The sequence below is a fragment of the Microcebus murinus genome, chromosome 4 (genome assembly GCF_040939455.1).
Source record: "Microcebus murinus isolate Inina chromosome 4, M.murinus_Inina_mat1.0, whole genome shotgun sequence".
NCBI classification, from domain to species: Eukaryota; Metazoa; Chordata; class Mammalia; order Primates; family Cheirogaleidae; genus Microcebus; species Microcebus murinus.
This window is the reverse complement of record NC_134107.1, coordinates 92,439,512-92,461,313: the sequence shown is the minus strand read 5'-3', so window position 1 is coordinate 92,461,313 and position 21,802 is coordinate 92,439,512. Positions and strand designations below refer to the sequence as shown.

The window sequence follows — 21,802 nt, the reverse complement described above, 5'->3', positions numbered from 1 at the left end:
ATACAGTCAACCCTTTGTATCCGTGGGTTTCAAATTCATGGATTCAATCACCTGCACATTGAAAACTTCGAACAAGAAATACAAATAGCAATACAACAATAAAACATGATGCAATTTTTAAAAATAAGGTATAACAACTATTTACCTAGCATTTACATTAGATATTATAAATAATCTAGAAATGATATATTAATAAACTATACAGGAGGATGTGCACTGGCTATATACAAATAATATGCATTTTATATACGGGACATGTGCATTGCTGGAGTTTGGTATCCGAGGGGTTCTGGACCCAATCTCTCAAGGATAAAGAGTCTGTACTGAATTAGATGATACCTGAATAATTCTCAGCTTGGACATTCTAGGCGCCTTTTCTCTAGCCACCTATTTCAATAATTCTCACTATATTGTCATGCCTTTGAACTCTAGCCTAAATCCCCATTGTGCGTTAACTCACCCATTTTTACGTGAAAATTCATCTCCTAGTGGCAGAGAGATGAACTCTGCATGGGCGTGCGCACGCTTGTGACTCAGGGGAGCTGCTGAAGATTAGAAGCACAAATGTGAAGTTGGAGACAGACGTGACAACAGGGTGGTGCTCAGGCTGAGCAGAACTGGCACCTCTGGCAGATAGGAGCCCATGTCCAGAACTGGAGAGATCAGAGGCTGGGGGTGGCCGGCAGAGCTGACTGGCAGCCCGCTGCTCCCTCTGCCCTGCGGGCACCCAGCAGCTCCCCCACCCCTGCCAGGGCTGAGCCCTGGAGCGAACAGAGAAGCCTGATCCAGCCCCAGGGCAAAATGAGGCCAAGGGGCAGAATGTCTGCAGGGATCATTCATTCCTCATTTTGCTTTTTTGAAAATTGAAAATAAATTAAAAGTCCTGTTAGAAAGAAATAAGTTATCCAGCAGCTTCGGGTCACAGAAGCTCAGTGCGTGGCTGGCAAGCAGCCGCCTGGGGCTGAAAGCTGTCAGAGGAGGTGATGGGTTAGCCTGATGTCCCACTGGGCTCAGCCACCCTCTTTCCAGGGGATCAGGGAGGGGAGGACACACAGCTCTGGGGCTTGAGGAAAGAACTAATGATAACCTGGTGAACATGTGGTTGCAGCTAGTCATTGCAATCAACAGGTTTTCCTAATTTTAAACTGAGGACAAACAGCACATAACAGAGGCGCACCTGTTTGGGGAGGGGATCTGGGCATTGATCCTAGACCTTCCACTTCACACTGGGTCCTGCTGATCTAAATGCAGCCCAGTGCCTGGCCCTGACAGGTCCCAGTCAGCTGGCTCCTGGCAAAGAGCACTGCCACCCCATCACCGAGCCCTGAGTGTGCCCAGCACCCCATTCCACGCAGGACTAGCGCCCCCAGGCCCCGCTGCTGTGGCGGTAATTAAGAAGGCAGGCTGCTGGCGGGCAGCTGGGGCTTGGGGGATCCTGGTGGTTGCCACCCGCACAGGAGAGAGGGAAAGGTAAGCACAGCCAAATACCTGCTTGCCCCCCAAGAGACGGAAGACCGAGGAGGATCACGAAGGTGCGAGGGCACGAGGGTGTAAATAATGAACTGATGGTAATTTCTGGTTTAAAATTAATAGTCACCACTAAGTCAGTGCCTTCCATTTGCCAGTTACCTATGCGAGAAACTTTCATGTATGTTATATCCAAACCACAGGATAGGAGATAGGGGTTGTCATTCCCATTTTAGACAGGAAACTGAGGCTTCAAAAGATGACTTTTCCACAGACCACATTTAGTAAATAGAGGAATGTTTTACACGCAGAAGGAGTTAAGAACACAGCCAAGGTCAAATTCTGGCTCCACTGCCTACTGGCTATGTGGTCCCGGGCGAGGAAGTACCTATTATCTTTGTGTCTTAGTTCATTTGCCCATAAAGTGAAGATACTGCCTGCCTGTAGGTCTTTGCGGGCTTACGTGGAGAGGATCTTAAGCACTTACACAGTGCCTAGCGCTGGGCAAATGCACAACTCATCATCCTCGCTCTCTGCAGGTCTGCAGGGCACCGCCAGCCTCTCACAGTGGGAAAGGGAGTCGATGCTAAATGGGCTTTCTTTACCTGTAATTATTCTCTCCTCTTTCTAGGCCCTGCGGAGAGCCCTTATTTTCAAGGTATTTAGAAAATGACACCTTTTGCTTAAAAAAAAAAAAAAAAAGTCACCGTGGGATTAACTGTCTTCTGGCCTCAGAACATTCCTGGTAGTACTATCCCTCATTCAACTTTCCAAACCAAGAAGCTCTTGTTCTGACTGATCCTCACAAAAATGCTTCCAGTAGCAACCCCCCCTTCTTCTTGTTTCCTGTTGACACTGAACCTCAGTCCCACCTTGCTGCCCGCTAGAGCTGCTGTCATCATGTCATCCATGAAGGCGGTGGACAGCTGTTGACCATGCTACCACGTTGGCCGTGGCTTCAGGATGATGATTGAGTTCCATTTTGGCCACGTCCTCTTTGGGATGGACAATCCCAGCTCCTTTGCCCGATGAATCAGCAGTCTCTGCTTTCCCAGAATAAACATTGTGCCCAAGGGTGGCAAGGGTGGTGCCAGTGGCTCCTGGCACGTGGAGATGAGGCCCTTCTTAAACATCTCGTTGGTATTATCCGCGCTGCCTGGAAGCCTTGCGTGGTAGCATGTGTCAGAGGTAACAAGATTGGGGGGGGAGGGGCTCCACGCTGGAGACGGAGAACACCAGCCTGTGAAACATCTCCTCCTAACTGCAAGGGGGGAGCACCTCAGGTGCAGTGGACCCCTCCGGAGCAGAGAAGATTGCTGCTCTTGGCAGGCACTTTGGAGCAAAGATAATAATATAATTTGACATTCTTCACTGGTTGGGGAAGAGATTCCACCGATAATAGCCATTTTCAAGAGCCAGGAAGGAGGAGTGCATGGGGGGGGGGTGTCTACACTTCAAATCAAAGGAGACGAGCCTGTTGGTTATGTACACAGGCAGACTTTCCATTTTTAAAGCTCCACTGAATTCTCTGTGCAAACAGCACATTTTACAGCCTCTAATTTTCTTCTCTGTGCTCTGTTTAGCATCAAGTCATTCTCCCTTTGCAATTCAGTAGCATCTTGAAGGCTGTTTGTTTGCGTGACAAGACTGAGTGGGCAGGTCCTGGTCTCTGTACTGTGGCCTGTCACTTGCTTGCCACCCAGAGTACTCCAGTGAGCTCACTCCAGCCATGCGCAGTACACTGATCCCAGAGTGGGGGGCTCAGGGATATTGATTTTATTCCAGCCCTACAAAGTGCCAATTATATACCTTGGTTTCAGGAGCAAAATTCTTAACTTAAGCCAACAGCTATCTCATTGTGAAAAGCCATTTCTTTGGGTATGAATAAAATCTTCCTAAAGGAGGACGATTTCCTTTCCTACATGCTTCAGAAAATGTCCAGCTTTGGTTCCTTAAAGGACATGGGCTTTACCCTTCCCAAGACCCCTCAGACTTAACCCAACTGATGTCACAGCCAACCCCTCAATCCCAAGATGGAGCCCCAGAATCTCTTTATATTCGTGTGGCGTTTTATTAATTCTCGAAGTGCTTTCGCCGCTGAAACCTCATCTAACCTTTGCAGCAATGTAGGAGGTAGGTTGGACAGGTATTATCCTAGTTTCTCCAGAAGCAGTTGCTAAAAGTCACAGAGGTTAAGCAACTTGCCCGAAGTCACACAGTTGGCAGGTAGCAGGGTAGGACCTGCATCCTTGATCTGGGACTTGTGGCATTCACTGTACCATGCAGATCCTGCCTCCTACCCTGAAATGATCAAGTTATTGTAACGAGAAGCCAAAGAGCAGTGTCACTTATTGGACTTTCCACTTAGGGACTTGGAGTCCACAAGTGACCCAGGTTTAGAGTGGCCGTGGGGCAAGTGGAAGGAGCAGTGCCTCTGGAGACGGGTGAGTAAGATGGGTTGTCTCAGTGGGGAGTCACTGCAGAAACAGAACGCCCTGCTGTGGCACTGTGAGCAGAGAGCCGTCTGACACAGGGAACTTCCACCACTGTCAGACAGGCAGGAGGGACCTCCAGGAATGACTCCCAGGACCGCACAGAGCGCCCCTGACAGGGGAGCCGCTGCCCACCACTCACCCTCGCCGAGTCCAAGCGCACACGCGGCAGCTGCAGGCTGGGCTTCAGGAAGCTGCCACCGCCGGTGCCGCTGCCACTCTCTCTTGGCACTCGCAGCTGGGAAACAGATGCTGCAGGGCTGCTGCCAGAGAATCTGATGTTTCCAGCACGTGGCCAGCAGAAAATAGCAAGAGGGGCAGGAAGTGGCATTAGATTGGCCACCAGTTCCCATCTAGAACCGTTGCTACAAGAGGGTCTGGGAAAAGTGGCTTTTTGTTTGCTGGTTTCCAGCTTCTACAGAACAGGAAAGAACATGCAGAGGAGGGGACGATGGACACTGAGCAAGCCGGGAGCACGGTTCCCACCAGACGCGTCGCCCTAATGCCCACTCTGTTGTTACCAGTGAAGACCCACCAGGCAAACTCTCGGAAAATAAAGACTTGATTCTGCAGTGGGTACTGAAAAGGCCTTTATTAGCACAGGAACGATCCGTAGTGCACAGTTGTGTTTTCACAAACATGCACACAGACACCAGGTGTCTCAGGAATCATTGAGGAGTTTCATCGTGGAGTTGAGAATTTCTATCCCGTGAAGCTCTCTCAGTTGAGCAGCAAACCTGTCACAACCAGGACACAATCCAGGACATAAACGCCACGGTCCAGACTTCTGGAGCCCACGGCCTCCCCCTTGCAGAACACAAGCTGGCTGGGAACATCAGTCCTACCACTCTGGGTGGAGTGGACAAGTGGTGGTGGCACCGGGGGCCCTAACGATCACAGGGGCTTAGGTAAGTTCCTCTGAGAGGCTCACAAAACACTGAAAACACCCTGGCTACAGGTGGCAGTGGTGTCGCCTGCTCAGATGGGACCTGCTCTCAGGAACTCCCCAGCAGGTGGCCACTCTGAGCTCATCCTAGCGGGAGCAGAGCAGAAGTCTGAGCCAACAGAGAAGCACACGCACAGTTACGGCAAGATCTCTGCCCTGGCACACTGGGGCTCGCTGGGCTATTCTGCTTCTCCACTCTGTTCTCTCTGGCATGGACATGTGGCCCTCACTGGACATCCCTTCATTTGTTTAGGTCCAGGCAAAAAAATAAAATCAAGTGGGGGCCTGTTTTTAGAAAAGTAGAGAAAAAAGAGAGGAGGAAGAAGGGGAGATGGAGGGAGAGGGAGGGGAAGAGGAGAAAGAGAAGGGAGGAAGGATGCAGCATACCTGGGCTCAGCCGTGCACAGCTTGCCTAGAGTGATGCCCGCGTTCAGCTGCACGGCGGTATTCTTCGCATCGCCACCCGAGAGCTTCAGCAAGACCTGCACGAGGTCTGTCTTCAGCAGGGAAGACGCGGCGTTGGGCACCTCCATGCAGTTACCAAGGCAGAGGGCGGCATTGCCCACCAGAATCTCGTCGTCTGAGTGCAGCAGCTTCATCAAGATGCTAAACTCTGCAGGAAAGGAAGGGAAGAGGCAACACTTCCTCCCAGTCTCCCAACAGGAGCCTGGCAACAGGACACGAGGGGCCCGGAGGTGTCGGCAGAGGTTGAGCTTCCCCAGAAACTCTGTGGAAGGACGTGTTTTGCTCACTCATGCAGCAAATATTCGTGAATGCTATGAAACTCCTCGGCCCCTTGCTGTGTCTCTGAAGCATCTCAGGCAGCAAGAACAGTGCCCAGCACAGCACAGTTGCTAGGACTTCTCAAAAGTCCCTGTTCTTAACCTCTCCACTCCAACATGGCGAGAGGTCCCCCTGACGGCCCCCCCGTGGGAGAAGGTGGTGGCATCCTGTACCTGCAGAGCAAGACACAGGATCCAGAAGAAAGGTCCTGCATCCACGGCAGGGCCTTAGTGGAAGTTCACTCTGTGCACTCCAGAGGAGGTGGTGACGAGGATGTTAGCAGACGGCCTTGGCTGCGAACCCTGCTGTGAGTCACTACAGCACATTTAAGTGACCGTGAACCCTGCTGTGAGTCACTACAGCACATTTAAGTGACCGTGAACCCTGCTGTGAGTCACTACAGCACATTTAAGTGACCAGACTAAAGCGAGGCTCTGACTCTGCTACTCCCCTTGTTCACTGAAGGCTGAAGGTGGTTTCTTTTATTTTCCCCCGCTCTTTGTGAAAGAAGAGAACCAGAGCTAGGTCGGTTTAAACAGAATGCCTTAGAAACAATTTCCATTGAACTTGGTGAGAGGAAGGAGTTTCCTAGCTTTGACCCTGGAATCTTTGAGCTGGCTGTCAGCTGGGTCTCCAGCACGGGCATGAACCTGTGAGCAGCACAAAGGCTAATTACATGCTTTCAGACCTGGAGGTGAAATCCACGGTGTTCTGTAAACACTGCTGAAGTCTGGGGGAGGTTAAACAGCATTACTGCTAAATCCCTCCTCACCCCTCGGCCACAATTCCCTTTGCAGCTTCAAGGATGGATTAACCCCTGGGACGTGGGTTCCCTTAAGGAGATTGTCACTTACTTTTATCCAGTCTCATTACTTCTTCCCGAGCTTCGTGATAACTATTAGTGCAGACAGCTAGTGTCTTTATGGCGTAACGTGATGCAGTCTGGCCTCCTGTCTAGATTTCAGAATGAAATTAGAAACAGAAAATCAGCACTATGATTGTTCTTGACCAGAAACCATAGCGAGCAGTTATGACAATGTTAGTGGCTTCCTAAACGTCAAAAGAGAAATCCACCAAGAATGGTGCATGCTTCCTGGTGAGCTGGCCTGGTCCCTGCTGGGATGGAGCGTCACTCATACCCTCTATAACACAGCCCACGTCCCAGACATGAATTGTATGCCTGCCACATACACCTGAGTAATTACCTCCAGAAGGCTTTATGAGTGAGTGGCTGAGACGAGAATGATGCTGAAACTGGCAGATCTTCCAAAAAGGGGAGGAAAAGGCCCTCCCATGTCATGTCACCAGGGCTGACTTGCCAGGACTGTCAAGCTGACAGTCCTGCATGGAGAACATCAGGAACCCAGATCATCTCAAAAGGTGACAAATGCCAAATCCTAACCCTTAACATCACCCAGTGCAAGGTCTTTGAAAGGCATGCAAGCATGATGCACATGTGTGCATGCAATCAGCAGCCTCTGGTGGGTTTGCAAGAGTTGTACAGAGTGAATGACAGTCATCATGTTAGTGACAGCCTAATCTCAGACCTCCTTGCTGCTCCTCAGTAATACCCCTGCCCTAAGCAGCTGCCCCCAGAGCATGCTCCCTGCCCCTCTTAGCCTGGGGCTTTATGAATAAGACCAGTGGTGTCACTGCACTAGCGTGGGTGAGTGGATCTTACTGGGCACATACATCACAGGTGGATACAGAGCTGGCAGCCTAATAATTCCTCCCGCACTTTCAGTTGAGTCCAGTGAGCTGTTGTACTGACTCGCTTAGGTCCACTATACTCATTTCACAGGGAACCCCCAGCATCCTTTGGTCACATGGGAACTCTGTAGCCCATTTATCTTGTAAATGGGGTTACAGCCAACACTCTCCAGATAACTGTATGAAGCATCACGAGGAAGAAAACACGAGCAAAATAATGGGCCTGAGAATCCTTGCAGAAAGCCACTCAGACCATCTGTTCCAAGGACAGAGGCCATACATTTTAAAGTTAGGCTTGAAGGGGAAGTAGTTATTATGGATGTATCTAATGAACAATTTACTTATTTATTCAACAATCCTTTGTTGATGTTCAGAACTCGGGGTGGACAGGCAGATGAGACTCTCTAGCCAAAAAATTTAAAATCTAGCAGGGGTGAAATAGTGGCACATAAACTGAAAACAAAAAAAAGACCTTAATTCTGTTCCCTGAATAAAATAAGAGACTCTTGGAAATTCAGAGGTCATAACCAAGGAAGTTATTTTACCTTCAGGAATTTAATCATTTTCTTCACCACTCCTGCTCTCTGGGCTTCTTCAATGATTTTCAGAGAGGAAGAAAGGGTTCGGCTCAGAACACCAGCAGCTCTCTGAGTAAAGCAGAAAAAGGATGATTAAATGTCCTTTTCCGAAATGCTGACAACCTTTAAAAGTTAACAAGGAGTTTGGTGAGGGAAAAGCAATCATTAGTATTGGAAGCAAATTACGCATCCCGGTTTTTAAAAAATGGCCAAGTAGTAAACAGAAAGCACTGTTCTTTTTAATAAAACTGTCAAAGGGCTGTAAACATTGCCTCTTGGCTCCCAAAGGCTCACATTGATTATTTCAGCTTTACCTAGGACCAACCAGTCCAACTCTGACAAAGCAAGCCGCCTTCTGGGATTCTCCCCAGAGCTCTGATAGCAGCAGGACACTTGTTAGTAGATGCTCAAGTTCCTGGATTGATTTGTGGTTTTTGCCTTTCATTCATCTTTCTCTTTCTGAATTCTTTTTGTTCTACTTTCTGGGAGATTTCATTAATTTTACTTCCCAGCTCTAATTCTCTTTTGTTTTTTAAATAGCAAGCTGGTACCATTTTATGTACATAATTATCTTGAATATTTTTCAGGATGCAAATGATAGCTACTATTTTTTTTTCCTGTTTCCTATATCATCTCTATGTCTTTTGGATCAATTTGGTTTTCTTATTTACGTGTATAGCTTTCCTGAAATGTCTGGTGATCCTTAGCTGCTTAATCACATTTAAGAAAAAAGCAAATAAAAACATGTTTGGGAGTGCTGTATTTGTGGGAAGGTTGTTTTTTGTTTGTTTGTTTGTTTTTTACCATAATCTTTATTTTTATTATTTTATTTTTATTTTTTTTTATTTCGGCATATTATAGGGATACAGATTTTAAGGTTTCAATAAATGCCCATTCCTACCCTCCCCCCACAATTCTGAGTCTCCAGCATGACCATCCCCCAGATGGTGCACATCTCACTCATTATGTATGTCTATACCCGCCCCCCTCCCCCCTGCACAATACCCTATTACTGTAGTACCTATGTGTCCACTTAGGTGCTGCTCTGTTAATACCAATTTGCTGGTGAGTATATATGGTGCTTGTTTTTCCATTCTTGGGAAACTTCACTTAATAGTATGGGTTCCAGCTCTAACCAGGAAAATATAAGATGTGCTATATCACCATTGTTTCTTAGAGCTGAATAGTACTCCATGGTATACATATACCACATTTTATTAATCCATTCTTGGATTGATGGGCACTTGGGCTGTTTCCACAGCCTTGCAATTATGAATTGTGCTGCTATAAACATTCGAGTGCAGGTGTCTTTTTTGTAGAGTGTCATTGGATCTTTTGGGTAGATGCCCAGCAATGAGATTGCTGGATCAAATGGTAGATTCACTTGTATCGCTTTAAGGTATCTCCATATTGCTTTTGTGGGAAGGTTGTTGACTGGCATGTAGAGATACTAGATACCAAATACTAGAAAGAAAAGTCTTTTCTCCAGCTTTTCCATTCTTTAGAGAAAAAAAAAGTTCTGATTTTTATGCCTAAAGAACAGGTGCCTGCCAGCTGAATGCAATTCCACTGCCCCCTATTGTACCTAATATTTTGAAGTCCTGATCCTCTCCAGGGTACTGTAAGGCAAATCTGCCACCACCCAGCGGTGTTCCCCCTCATGAAGGCTTCTTCAGCCCTGTCTCATTAATTACACATCTTGCAGCTGTTTTCCATCTTTTAGAAATTGGTTAAAATTATTTGCCCATTGGTGAACTCTTGCCTATTTACTGTGTCAATATCTCTACATTCCCCCCCCAACGCCTTTAATCTCATTTTAATGAGGTTTCCAGAGGGAGAAGGGATAAACTTGTATAATATCATATTATTAATCTTGTTTCTCTAATCTTCCCAGAGATTCTAGAATTTTGCGATAGCTGACACTATAGATCCCTTTTCAGACCCAAGACCAGGAAGACTGTGCCCTGTCCAGGACCAGATTGCCGTGGTGAAGCTGCTTCCCCGTTCAGCAAGCTGAGAAGCACCCAGTTGTGCACATACACACGGAGCCCTGGAGAAATGTGGGCCACAAGATCCCTTGAAGGTTTAGCCAGGGACTAGTGCAAGCCTAGCTTTAAGGTCTGGACCATGCAGAAAAAAACCAAAGGACCCAAGAACAGTGTTGCTTACCACTTTAGGTGGTCCTGGATCTCTTTTGAGGATCTGATGAAAGCTATGATGCACCTCTCATGAAGACACACACACACACACACACACACACACACACACACACACACACACACTTAGAATTGTTTACCCAATTGCAGAGGATTCCAGGAACACATTCTGGAGTCCAGATTAAATCTGGAGTCCAGATTAAAAACTTTCACCCTATAATGTCCAAACTGACTTTGGGGAAGTTGTGAGAGTTCTAGCCCCAAATGGGCTATGTTGGACCTACTTTTTAGAATACTGGAGCCAGACCCCAGCCTGCGATCTTTGAGGCACTGGTTCCCCAGATGTGACCCCCATTGTTTCTCTTGGCTTTAGGGCTCTGCCCTGACAGGAAAAATACAGGGGTGATTGCTGATGTGAGTGAAGAACACATCCTAGGATAATGGCCAACAGCCTCTTGAATCATACTAAGATTCTTCTGATGCACTGTGTTAACCACAGGCTTTTCTCAGTTTTCTTATCCAAATGCCAAGAGTAGAATTAAGAAAGTTGCTCCAGCATATATCTAAAAAAGGGGCTAAAAACATTATGTATGAACAACCTCCACTGGCTTTTTTTACTATGAAAAAAAGGGATTCTAAATAAATTAGACACTTGACCTGTCCAATCTGCACAGGATGCCTGGACATAGGACAAATCAGACAGATTACATTGTATAAGCTGGTTCTATTCCAGGCCATACAGAAAAGGGATTCTTAAGTTGGGTCCCTGGACTCTAGGGGGTCCACAGATGGGCACTGGTGAAGGTCACCAAATCCTTGAAACTGTACGCAAAATATGGTGTTCCTGTGCTAGTGGGCATTATTCTGAGTAGTGCATCCAAACCATAACTTAGAGAGCCAGCAGGTTCTCCAAAGTGGCAATTTCAAAAAGGTTAAGACCCACTGATGTTAAAACAAAACAAAAGGAGAACAATGGAAGCTATTTCTGGATTACCCTGGGAGAAACTTACTGTCAGGATTCCTCCATCCTGGCCGTTTAGTAGAGATATGCACCTTCTGCTCACCTCCGCAGCCCAGTCCTACAGTGAGGGGAGAGGGGAGAAGATTTTAACGTCCTGACAATCTGAGTCCCTATGGAGCTTTTTCCGAACACGCAAATAGAACTGACCACTCCCTCCTCCTTACCCACAACACGCTCTGTCCAGATTTCCCTCACGACACCTTTTATTGCTCTTATTTCTTCCTGTGTCTGTCTCCCCTAACTCCAGGGCAACACCTTGATAAGAGGGACCACAGTTTATCTGACTCTGTAAACTCAGCACTTAGTACTCGGCTCAGCATGCCCTGGACACTCAGTCAGATGCCTGAATGAATATCTGAGCGAGTGAGTCATGTCCTCTTCAGTAGAGCAAAGGGAACAGAGCATCCTCCAGCCTTCCCCAAGCCCACTGCCAATGGACATATATTTGTATTCTCTTTGTGAGCATGAGAACAGTTCTACACAACAACATGTTCGGGTTGCCAGGGTTCCAGGTCGGGAGACAAGAATGCCATACCTCAGAGAAAAAGGGGGCCTGCAGACACAAGTTCATCAGGAGTCCCAGGAGGGTGTAGATGACCTCTCTGAATAGGTCCACGTCCTCCTCACACCTGGCCTTGGGAAATAAAACAAGGTAACCAATGACCTTTCTGCTCCAGTACATCTCACAGTCCTCTCTTTCCTTGGACAAGGGTCTTAGGGCAACTCACACTCCCTGATTTGCCAATGTCATGAACCTAAGTGATGTTGGAAGATCAGAGACCAGTTCCATGAGTTAGTGTTAGTCTAGGAGACTTGGAAGGAATCTCTGGTGCCTCCACCATAGGACTATGGTTTGGCCAGGTCCTAGGTTTAAACTGCAGAGTGAGCTGCTGAAATGGGTGATTAAGCCAACTCCACCAGAAAATCCTTCAAATCCCCTCTGGGTGAATGAGACTGGATCTGGAGGGCTCTTTAAGGCCAGTTGCCCATAAAATCTGTGGTTACGGAAGGGATGAGCTGCTGGCCCCAGCACCCTCAGAAACAGAATTTTTGGAAAAGCCAGATCGTTAAGAAGAAGCCAATTCCCCTAAATACGATAAAAGACCAATTTTGACTAGAAAAACTAACATACCATGAGACCCAGGCAGGCGTCCCCAAAGTCCTCACAGGCTGCCATGTGTGCTCGGGTGGCAGGCTCAGCGCTGAGGTTTCCCATGATGGCAATACACTGGCAGAGAGCCGAGGAGCTGGTTACCCTGGGGTCTCGCTTCTGAAAGTGAATGGAGAACGTGACAGGCATTCTCTGCGAGGACAGAGCAGGCGAATGATGCTACAGTAACCTCTAGCAGTGTCCCTCACCCACCCAAAGGCCTGGGAACCAGACAGCTTAATGCACACAGGAGCACCAGTGGTCACACTGGCAACAGGATGGAGGCACAGAGAGGAGTAGACCCACCAGCCAGCTGGGAGGACCTGGCAGGTCCCTGCCCCGCTCAAAGCCTCCATTCCATAGCTATGAGACGCTGGGGTGTGGTTATGCTCTCTAAGGGCCCCTGAAACTTCTGTGGCTCACCAGACACAGGGTCTAGTCCAACACACTCTCCAAGGAGGATCTCCTTCCTATTCTCCGCCTTGTCAGCTCAGATTGCTGTACTCCTCCACCTGACAGGGTGACTTCCATTCAGGGGACAGGGTGGCACATGCACTGATGACAGGACTTAGTGTCAGCAGGGGGCTGATGGAGACTGACAAACTCTCTCTGCCTTCACCTGAGATGCAGCCCACCCACCCGCAGCTCTTCCTGCCCTGTAACCAGCCCACCCATATGCCACCTCCACCTGTACTGACTGCGGCTGCTTTAATAACTGAGAATTGTGTGAATTCCAGCTGTGAATAAATGATTAATCAACCTGAGAGACAACAGTTGTTCTGGATTGTAAATTTGTGTTTAAACAGCTCTGCTCATGCTCCTGAGAGCGTCTGCCGCAGAGGACAAAAACGAGAGTTTGCTCACCAGCACGCCTATGAGTGCAGGGAGAACACCTGGAAGGCTGGCCTGGAACCAGACTTGGAATCTGTTGAGAAAACAGCCAGGGTTTATTTCTGCAGTGCACACACTATAACATAAATACACCATCGTAGCAGACAGCTACAGACTCTGAGCCCGTATCATTTAGAGTGCATGGGGCAATTCATTCTGAAACAAACAAACAAAAAAAAAAATGAAAAGAAAGTTAGTAGGTATGTAATGTGGCTTTAATTTTTCTAAGTCTGGAGAATTGCCTTTGATGTTAAACAACAGATTTCAGAGGGCAGCTCTCTTAAGCAGAAGTTGCTAGAATCTCTGTGCTTCTGCCAAGCTGACTTAGCACCGGCCCCTGCGCCCCCTTGCTCTGAGTCTACGTGCCGTGCACGTGCCACACAGACGGCAAGTACAGAGCAAGTACGTTTGCCGGTCACAGCCATCGGGAGGCCACAGGTACACGCAATCTCCACACGCCAGAGCAACCACTCCCATTCCCAGCCCATGCCAGCTGGCTGGCCTGTGAGCCCAAGTAGCTCATGACCGTTTCTAGGCAAGACACCCTAGAGTTTGTGAGGGAAAAAAAAAACAAAACCCTCTGCTTAAAAAAAAAAGAACTTGAAGAATTATGAAAACTAAGAATTTTACCATAATGCTCAGCAGCTAAGCAATGAAAATAAATAAATAAAAATTAAAAAAATGAAACAAACAAAAACCCACAGGGCGGAAGAAGGTAGTTACAATGTCACTGGTACCCAAAAGGGGGCTGCGTCTTACGTCCATTCTTACCTGTTCACACACTCACGTTCATTCTACACAGATTTCCTGGGCAGCTACTACGTGCCAGGCACTGATTAGGAGAAGCTTCCCCAAGACGCAGTGGGCTTGCTCACTGCGACAGGCCCTGTTTTAAGTATGTTACGGCTTCCAAACCCACTGAGGCCTGGGTCGGCCCCTGCCCACAGTGGCTGGAATGGGGGCGGGCGGCCACAGTGCCCTGGAAGGCATCGGCCGTCCTACTTGGTGAATCTTGTGGTGCTCAGTCAGAGACCTGGCTGGCCTGGCCGCTCTGCAGACTGCACGTCTTTAAAGATCAGAGAGTTCAACAAAGGCTGAAGAAGAAATGTCAATGTCTGGAAATAAAAAGTTACCTTTTTTCCAGAGCCAAGTCTGTGAGCAGTGCCATGGCGGTGTTGGCCTTCTTATCGGAGAAATCAAGAAATGACACCAGGGCTTCCAATAACCTGCAAACACCCACAGCAACCTCAGAGCAGGCTGTCCTCCAGGTGACAGCTCCCCAGCAAGGCAACCTTGCACGGAAGCCAGGAAGGAGTCGGGATCCCGGTGACACAGGAAAGGGTGGCCGTGCCATGCCCTCCTAGGAAGCCCAGCTCCTTGCCCACCCCAGGGACAGACACTCTCCTACAGGGTTGGCTCCCCAACTTAACGGGAATCTCCAGGAGTCTGAACGCTTTTAACCAAAGTCTACTGGATATTGGACCGCAGCTGGGAAGGAGTCTCTGTGCTTCTGCCGAGTGACTCTGGCTCAGTCAAGTTCATTAACTTAGATGACATCTAAATGGCATGCTTACTAATCCGCTGATGACTAAAGTGGGAGGGCCCCCTAATAAGGTGGGTGAGTGAGGGAATAAAGATTTAACAAGATTTTGACAGGCTGCTGAATGCATCAGATGAAATTTAATAGGGTTAAACTCAAAGTCCTCCACTTAGAGCTGGAAATTCTGTGTAAGTAACAGAATTGGGAACTCAGGTTTGTATGAAAAGATTTAAGGGTTTTTAGACAATTACAAACACAGTTTGAGCAAAGAGTCTGGTGCAGATGCCAAAAAGAAACTAATACAATCTTGGGCTGCCCTACCCTAAGGTACCTACTGGCACCAGGAGAAGGGAAGTGATCTGCTCACTCAGCAGACTTGTACTGGGCATCTATGATGTGCTAAGTACTATGCTCGGTACTGAGCTCCTGGCCTCCTACAGTGGCACACGTGTAAATAAACAAGGAAAATATATGTTAGGTGACATGTCAGAGACAGATGCGTGTTAGTGGGCCACAGAGTGTACCTGGCGGGAGGTGTGGGTGGTGGAGGAAAGGAAGCCTTCAATAGGGACATTCCAACATCCCTTGAAAGCACAGTGTTGGCCATTCACTGACTCGTTCATTCAATCAACATCACAGCACGAGAACCGACTGTACCAGGCAACATGGAAGGTTCTGTGTGACAATGCACAATGATGAAACAAGAGGATGTCCTGGTTGGTGAGTGACTTGCGTAGTGGTGGGGGAGGTGCCAGTTCCTGAGCCTCTGTCTGTCTCTGAGTGGGAGGGGGCTCCAGGAGGCCGCATTTTACCAAAGTCCCCACGTGATTCCCAGACATGAGATTTCTCCGTAGTTGGAGAACGAGCCTTATAAGCAATAGAGCCATTTCAGTGTTCTAATTGGGAAAATCACAGGACAGATGTGCATTTTAGAAAAACCGCTTTGGGGGTATGGTGGAGGCTGCGCTGGGGCAGGCAGTACCCGGGGCAGAAGGCCAAGCAGGGGAGAGCTGCGGTCGTCCAGACAAAAAGGGTGAGGGACCAACTGTGGCAGAGTAAGAGGTACAAAAAGAGGCCCCCGTGAAGACCTAGGAGGAACCATCAGAGATGGTAGAGGAGAACTGGAAGGAAACAAATCCAGGAGATGTGGAAGAACCAACAGTGACTATGGTTGTGGTGAGGGAGTGGTGACCCAGGGCACTTCTAGGATTCTGGCTTAGTGATGGCATGGATGATGGCCATCTATGAAGACAGGAAATCCAAGCAGAGGGACCAGTTTGAAGACTCTTGTTTTGATTTATTAAGTTGATGATACCTGCAGATATTGAGATATAGATGTCCAGTGGCAGAAGGGTGTTTTCATCGGGCACTTGGGAGAGGGACGTCAACTCTCTATTTATGCCATGGATGAGGAGAGGGCCAAGGGTAGGATCCTGGGGTCCCTGCCTTGGAAGTGGGACAGCATAGGGGAGTTTGTCAAAGAAACCAAGGAGGAAAGGCCAGGGAGGTAGGAGGAGGGCCAGGAAGGGTGATGCTCTGACAGCCACAGACCGGGAGTTTCAAGAGTAGTAGTGATAACAGGCCCAGATGCCGCGGGCAAGCAAGTGGGAGAAAGATGGAAAGAGCCCACAGGATTGGGCACGTGGGAGTGTGGACTCCAACCACCTACACCTATGTACTGGGTCTATTTAGCAGTGTGTTTTAGGAACAGTCTGGAAGCCAAATCGCCCGAGGAATGAATAAGGGAACCAGGATGCTTAACCTGGAAAAACATCAGTGTCTTCAGATACCTAAAGCACTGGGAAGAGATGTATTCTGTAGGCCTTTCATAGCCTGGATTTGGGCCTCAACATAGGGAGAAAACTGCCCCGGAGTGGTATGGGGCAGGCAGTTTGTGTTCAGTGTAAGGAGACAATTTACGCGGATTAGAACTGTCCTGGAATGGGATAAATGCGATGGGCTGCCTTGGGAGGTGAGATCCACATCCTCTCACTAGCTGGGGAAAGAAAGGCCCCCAGTCTATTAGCGGCTTTTAGTGCCCATCCCAAATCAAATGAAGACAAAAATAAAGAAAATGCTGGAATGTCCCCCGGGGGGCATCACCCACAGGCTGAACTAGGATACCACGGAGAGGGCCGTGGCTGGTAGGGCTGGTCTGGACCGTGTCTAAGGTCCTGGGTGACCCCGAGCTTCTGCAAACCCGTTGCTTCCTTGGGGGCTCATTCCAGTGTTCCTACTTTCAGAAACAACTTGTTTTACATTTAGTTCAGATTCCTCCTTCACCAATTTAAATCTGTTTTCTTTGGTCTTAAAAACGAATGTTAATGAACCGGAATAGCACAGGATATGAGTTTACAATCATCTTGGTTTTGTCTTAGGAGACATGAGCAACCAGGCTCCCTCACTATGTGACAAAATGCACATCCTCACCGGACTTACTACCTAAAGAGGACAATGTGTCCCCTTCTATGCATCTCCTCTTTTTTGGTGGCAGATTTTCTGCTCTGCTGACAAGCAGCTGGCTCTATGGGTGTACTACTAGTCAGAAAATGCTCTCGTGTAACCAATAAATGCACTGTCACCTCAATTTAGGGCCATGAACAATATTCCCTGAGAGAGAAAATGATTATAAAAATATTAGCGTCCCTACCATGCATCAGGCATGTTGCTTAATGCTTGATACATGATGCTAGTGGCCTTTTTCTTTACCACGGCAGACACTGTTTGCTGGCTAACTCCACGGATATTCTGCACTCCCTTCTATTTTGACTGACTCTAGAAGCTGGGGCCACTTTTCCTGCCAGTATGGTGACAGACACAATTCTGTCCACAGAGAAATAAGCAGTCGCTTTTCTGAATAAAAGGGACAGATCCAGCTGTTATTAACCTGTCTGAAAAAGGGATGTGAGGTTTGGCGCTGCGGCAAGGGGGAAGGTGTGACCATAAGGGAAAGGTCAAGGCAAGGACAGAGACTTTGACCTTGACATCTTGAAGCCACTGTACCAACAGTTGCTATTTTTACCAACAGTTGCAGTTTTTAGTCTTACATGAGAAAAACAAGACAGGCTCCATTTTGCTTAAGCTCTGTTTACTCAAGGATTCTATACAGGGCAGCAGAAAAAAATTTAACTGACACAGATACAACACCCCCTTGTCAGCATCAATGTAAGTCTGCAACTGCAGACAGGATGCTAGAGTCCGTCAATGCTAAGTCACTTTCCTGGGTCACCTGAGCAGAAGGAAACATGCCAAGGACTTTAGCTCAGGACTGCTTGAAACCCCAAACCCAACTCTGCACAAAGAGATGCTGGCCCTCGGCTTGCTCCTCACAGCACACGTTCATCTCTACAATCTCTCCTACGAGGACAAACATTTTGGGAGGAATGTGATACGTGTGCCTGTGTGACAGTTGTGGACTTTGAGAGACAGACATTAATGCGACCGGAGTAATCAGCCGAGGCCTCTCTGTTTGCAGACAGCAGGCAGGACTGCACGAGCGGATGTAAACACCACCATCAAAGGCACTGAGAAAATTCAAACTGAAACTCAAGCAATTCAAAGATAGCTTGGGGGACAGAGCTGATGACAGCTACAGCTACATGTACTCAAAAAGACAAAATCTAAATTAAAAAAAAAACCACGATGAAGATATTGAGGAAATGATTGCAGGGTTATTTGAAATGCGAAATGTGCTTTTGGAGAATTTAACTCCACTGACAACCCATCTGCCTGTGTGGGCTGGGCTTCTGGGGGCTGCCAAAGCCTTTCCTGGGAGCCACTGAGGCTGTGACTGGGCCGACGGGGGACGGCCACAGCCGGGGCTTAGTAACCACCCTGCCCCTCAGCACACAGCGAACCTCCTGGCCAGATAGGACAGGGGTGGGGGGCTCGGCTCGGTCCAAGGCAGATCTGACAGGGCAGCAGAATGGCTCCTTTCCTTATTGGGAACAGAGTAGGAGCTGGGCCCCAGGGATGGTACCTGGGAGCCAGAGGGTTGAGATTTCCTTGGTTCCTTGCTGCAGTTTCTCCTGCCCCATCTGTGAAATGGGGTAATAACTTACCCTGCCTACCTCACAGGATGAGGGGAGATAAAACGAGAAAATAGTACAAAAAATAAATCAGAAGGCTAACTTCCGTTTTTAGATCACGCGTGAAGCTTTCATAAACCAAGCTGCAATAATTACCTCTATTTCTATCAGGCTGAACCACATGAAATGGCTGACATGCAACCTTTTTGATCTAGAAAGTGGCAATTTCACATATTAAAACTGATAATTTGAAGGCAAATAAACTAAAAATTAATAAAAATAAGCAAATAAATAAAAGAAGTAAACAAAATAATAAATAAATAAAAATAAACTAATAAACTGTAAAGCAATGGGCAGAATCACTGTGGTTCAGTAATCTTTTTAGAACATCTACCTAGGAGAGGGGCATATTCTACTCCTACTGCCTTAAGCTTCAGAGAGACCTCCATGTAACAGTATTAGAGAAGTTTTATTTGTTCATACGCCATACCTTGTTCCAGAAAGCATTTAAGGACATGCAGAATAAGACAGTATTACCTCAAATGGGCATGAAAGAAGAAAAGGAAGGGCAGGAACAGGTAGAGCCAGGACCAAGGCCAAAGGGTAGAAGCAAGTGCCCTTCTTAAGGCTGGGTTCCAGATCCGGCTATGGAAGGGCTGCCACCTGCACCTGTCCAACAGCTGTGGGACAGAAATGAACCAGCCGCCCAGGGGAAACGAGGCTGTCCACGGTAGTAAGTTCAGACAGGAGGTTGTCCTGGAGGTCTCATGAAGGAGTGCTCCTATCAAAGGCTGTCACCGATTCTTCAGTGTGTCATACATCAGCAACATGGGGGGGAGACCGGCAAACCTGAACTTGCCAAGTGATCACCGGAGATGGTGCGAGGAAGAGAGCCTTACCGGGTGAGGTCAAGGTGGCTGAGGATCAGGCTCCGTCCGTTCTCGGTCTCGGCGAGCTGCAGCAGCAGGGCCAGGCTCTGATGCTGGATGGCCGGGACTCCGGAGGCCAGGAGGGAGGGCAGCAGCCCGCCCGTATCAGGGTGCATCACAAGCACACGCTGGTTTTCCTCTGCAAAACACAGGGTTTACATGTCTTGCTATGCAATTCACCCAGTTCTGTCTCTCCCACAGCTAATGAGAAACCCAACAATTGCCTGCTCATTTGAGAGGCAGGATAATGACGTTCAAGAGCATGGACTCTAGAACCAGGCTTCTGGGTCTGAATGACCAGGGTAGCGACCTTAGCCAATTATTAACTCCTGTGTGCCTCACTTTCCTCATCAGTAAAATGAGGATGACAACCTACCTATAGAAACATCACCAGGATTAACTGAGCTAATACATGATCATGCTGGACAGGGACTGGCATACACATAAGTCAGCTATATCATTACTATTGTCAAAAATCACTTTGGTGTGTGGTATCTGGAAATGTGAGCCAAGGAAAAGAAATATGCTTAATTGTGGAATATCTTTGGACTATCAATCTTCATATAATGGCCATAGGAACCATTTGAGTTCTTGCCAGGAAACTAGGACATCACATAAGAGCATGGAAAAAAAAAAAGGCATGCTCTCTTTGCTAGACTATAAGCTATTTCCAGGGTGGGAGCATTGGATTTACCCCCCTTTTCTGACCAGGTACACAAATTTGTGTGACAGCAGGCAGTGATACAGACTGCGGCATGAGGCTAAGCTAGGAAACAGAGCAGAGTGAACTGGATCTCAGAGGGACAGGCCCGTCACCTGGCCATCATTACCTTGGGCCTTCTCCCCTTCTGTGCTAACTGCCATTTGCACACGGCACACAGCTTTCAAGCAGAAGACATGCACCAGGGCCCTTTTAGTCTTAGAAGAGCTGGGGTAATGGGACTGCAGGATCTGACGTGTAGCCTACATATCAAACCATATTTTCGTTGCAAGCATTACATCTCAGTCTTATACTTCACCTATGATTACTCCCATCCATGTAAAATAGGATCTACTGATTTCTGAAATGGAAAGGTTTTTATTGATTTGTTTAGTTGCATATTTTTTCTTATACTGGAAAAGTAGCTTGTTGTAAATAATTCAAAAACACAGGAGTGCTATAAAGCTGCAAATGAAAGTTCCCTTCTCTGGTACCCTCTCCAGGTAAGCCCATTTCCCAAAGGAGCTATGATTCGTCCCTTGTATAAATAATGTTAAAAATAGTATACATTCTATGCTATAATTGGCCTCTTTTCCCCACTAAATAATATATCACTGACATATTTTCATGGCCTTACTTTTATATATTCCCTTGCTCTTTTTAAAGAGGCTCTGACTCGAGGGAGGAGGGGGGGCAGGCAATATATGTAACCTTAACATTTGTATCCCCATAATATTCTAGAAAAAATTTTAAAAAAAAAGCAAGCAAAAAATAAAAAAAAATAAAAGCTGCTCTGTATTTATTAAGTTAGATATATTAAGATTTCATTGATCTGAAATATAGAATTTTCATCACAGGTTATGTCTGACAATATTTTTCTGATGTCAAGAAAAAAAAGTTAACTTCAAGGTTCATAAAAAACAAAGTAAGTGGGTTGCTATGTCAGATACACACTGAAAACACATACCATTACAAAGCCTTCCTTTCTCACCCTCCTGAAAGGAGATCTGCAAAAACCCTGCCTAAGCCAGTGTAGGGTCTTGTACAGAATAGCACAGTATCGTGATAAGGATATTATTTAATAGTCTGGGCATAATTCCCTCTAATTCCCTTCAGGAAATAGGCCCCCTGATTGTCTGGTTTTCTAGAGCTTAATTTCTTAAGTTCTTGATTCCTCCACTCTACTAAAACAAGAAAAACAACGGTATTATCTCGTACTCAGCATCTTATAGCATACAAACTGCACTCACAAGCTCTGTCACTGGCTCCCTGCAGCAGCCCTGTGAAAGGGACACACAGCTACCGTTACTCCCATTTTCAGTATTTTGTGTCCAAGGTCAAACCCTCTCCTATGAAATATACTTTTTAAAAATGAGGGAAATATTATACTTAAAATTTTTATTTACATTGA

The 21,802-nt window shown here is 47.2% G+C and overlaps 1 protein-coding gene across 4 annotated transcripts in view; it reads right to left on the bottom strand.

The window, feature by feature from the left end:
• Positions 1-4,536: 4,536 nt before the first annotated feature.
• TTC12 (tetratricopeptide repeat domain 12) overlaps positions 4,537-21,802 on the bottom strand; it is a 77,309-nt gene continuing 60,043 nt past the window's right edge. For all 4 annotated transcript variants that reach the window (XM_076002519.1, XM_012761134.2, XM_012761136.2 and 1 more), the window contains exons 13-22: positions 19,662-19,830; positions 14,328-14,420; positions 13,168-13,228; positions 12,286-12,423; positions 11,689-11,787; positions 11,143-11,211; positions 7,944-8,045; positions 6,543-6,642; positions 5,293-5,518; positions 4,537-4,696 (exon numbers count right to left, since the gene is read on the bottom strand). In XM_076002519.1, coding sequence (XP_075858634.1) covers positions 4,621-4,696; positions 5,293-5,518; positions 6,543-6,642; positions 7,944-8,045; positions 11,143-11,211; positions 11,689-11,787; positions 12,286-12,423; positions 13,168-13,228; positions 14,328-14,420; positions 19,662-19,830 — 1,133 coding nt within the window. In that variant the 3' untranslated portion in view covers positions 4,537-4,620. The remainder of the gene's footprint in view (positions 4,697-5,292; positions 5,519-6,542; positions 6,643-7,943; positions 8,046-11,142; positions 11,212-11,688; positions 11,788-12,285; positions 12,424-13,167; positions 13,229-14,327; positions 14,421-19,661; positions 19,831-21,802) is intronic.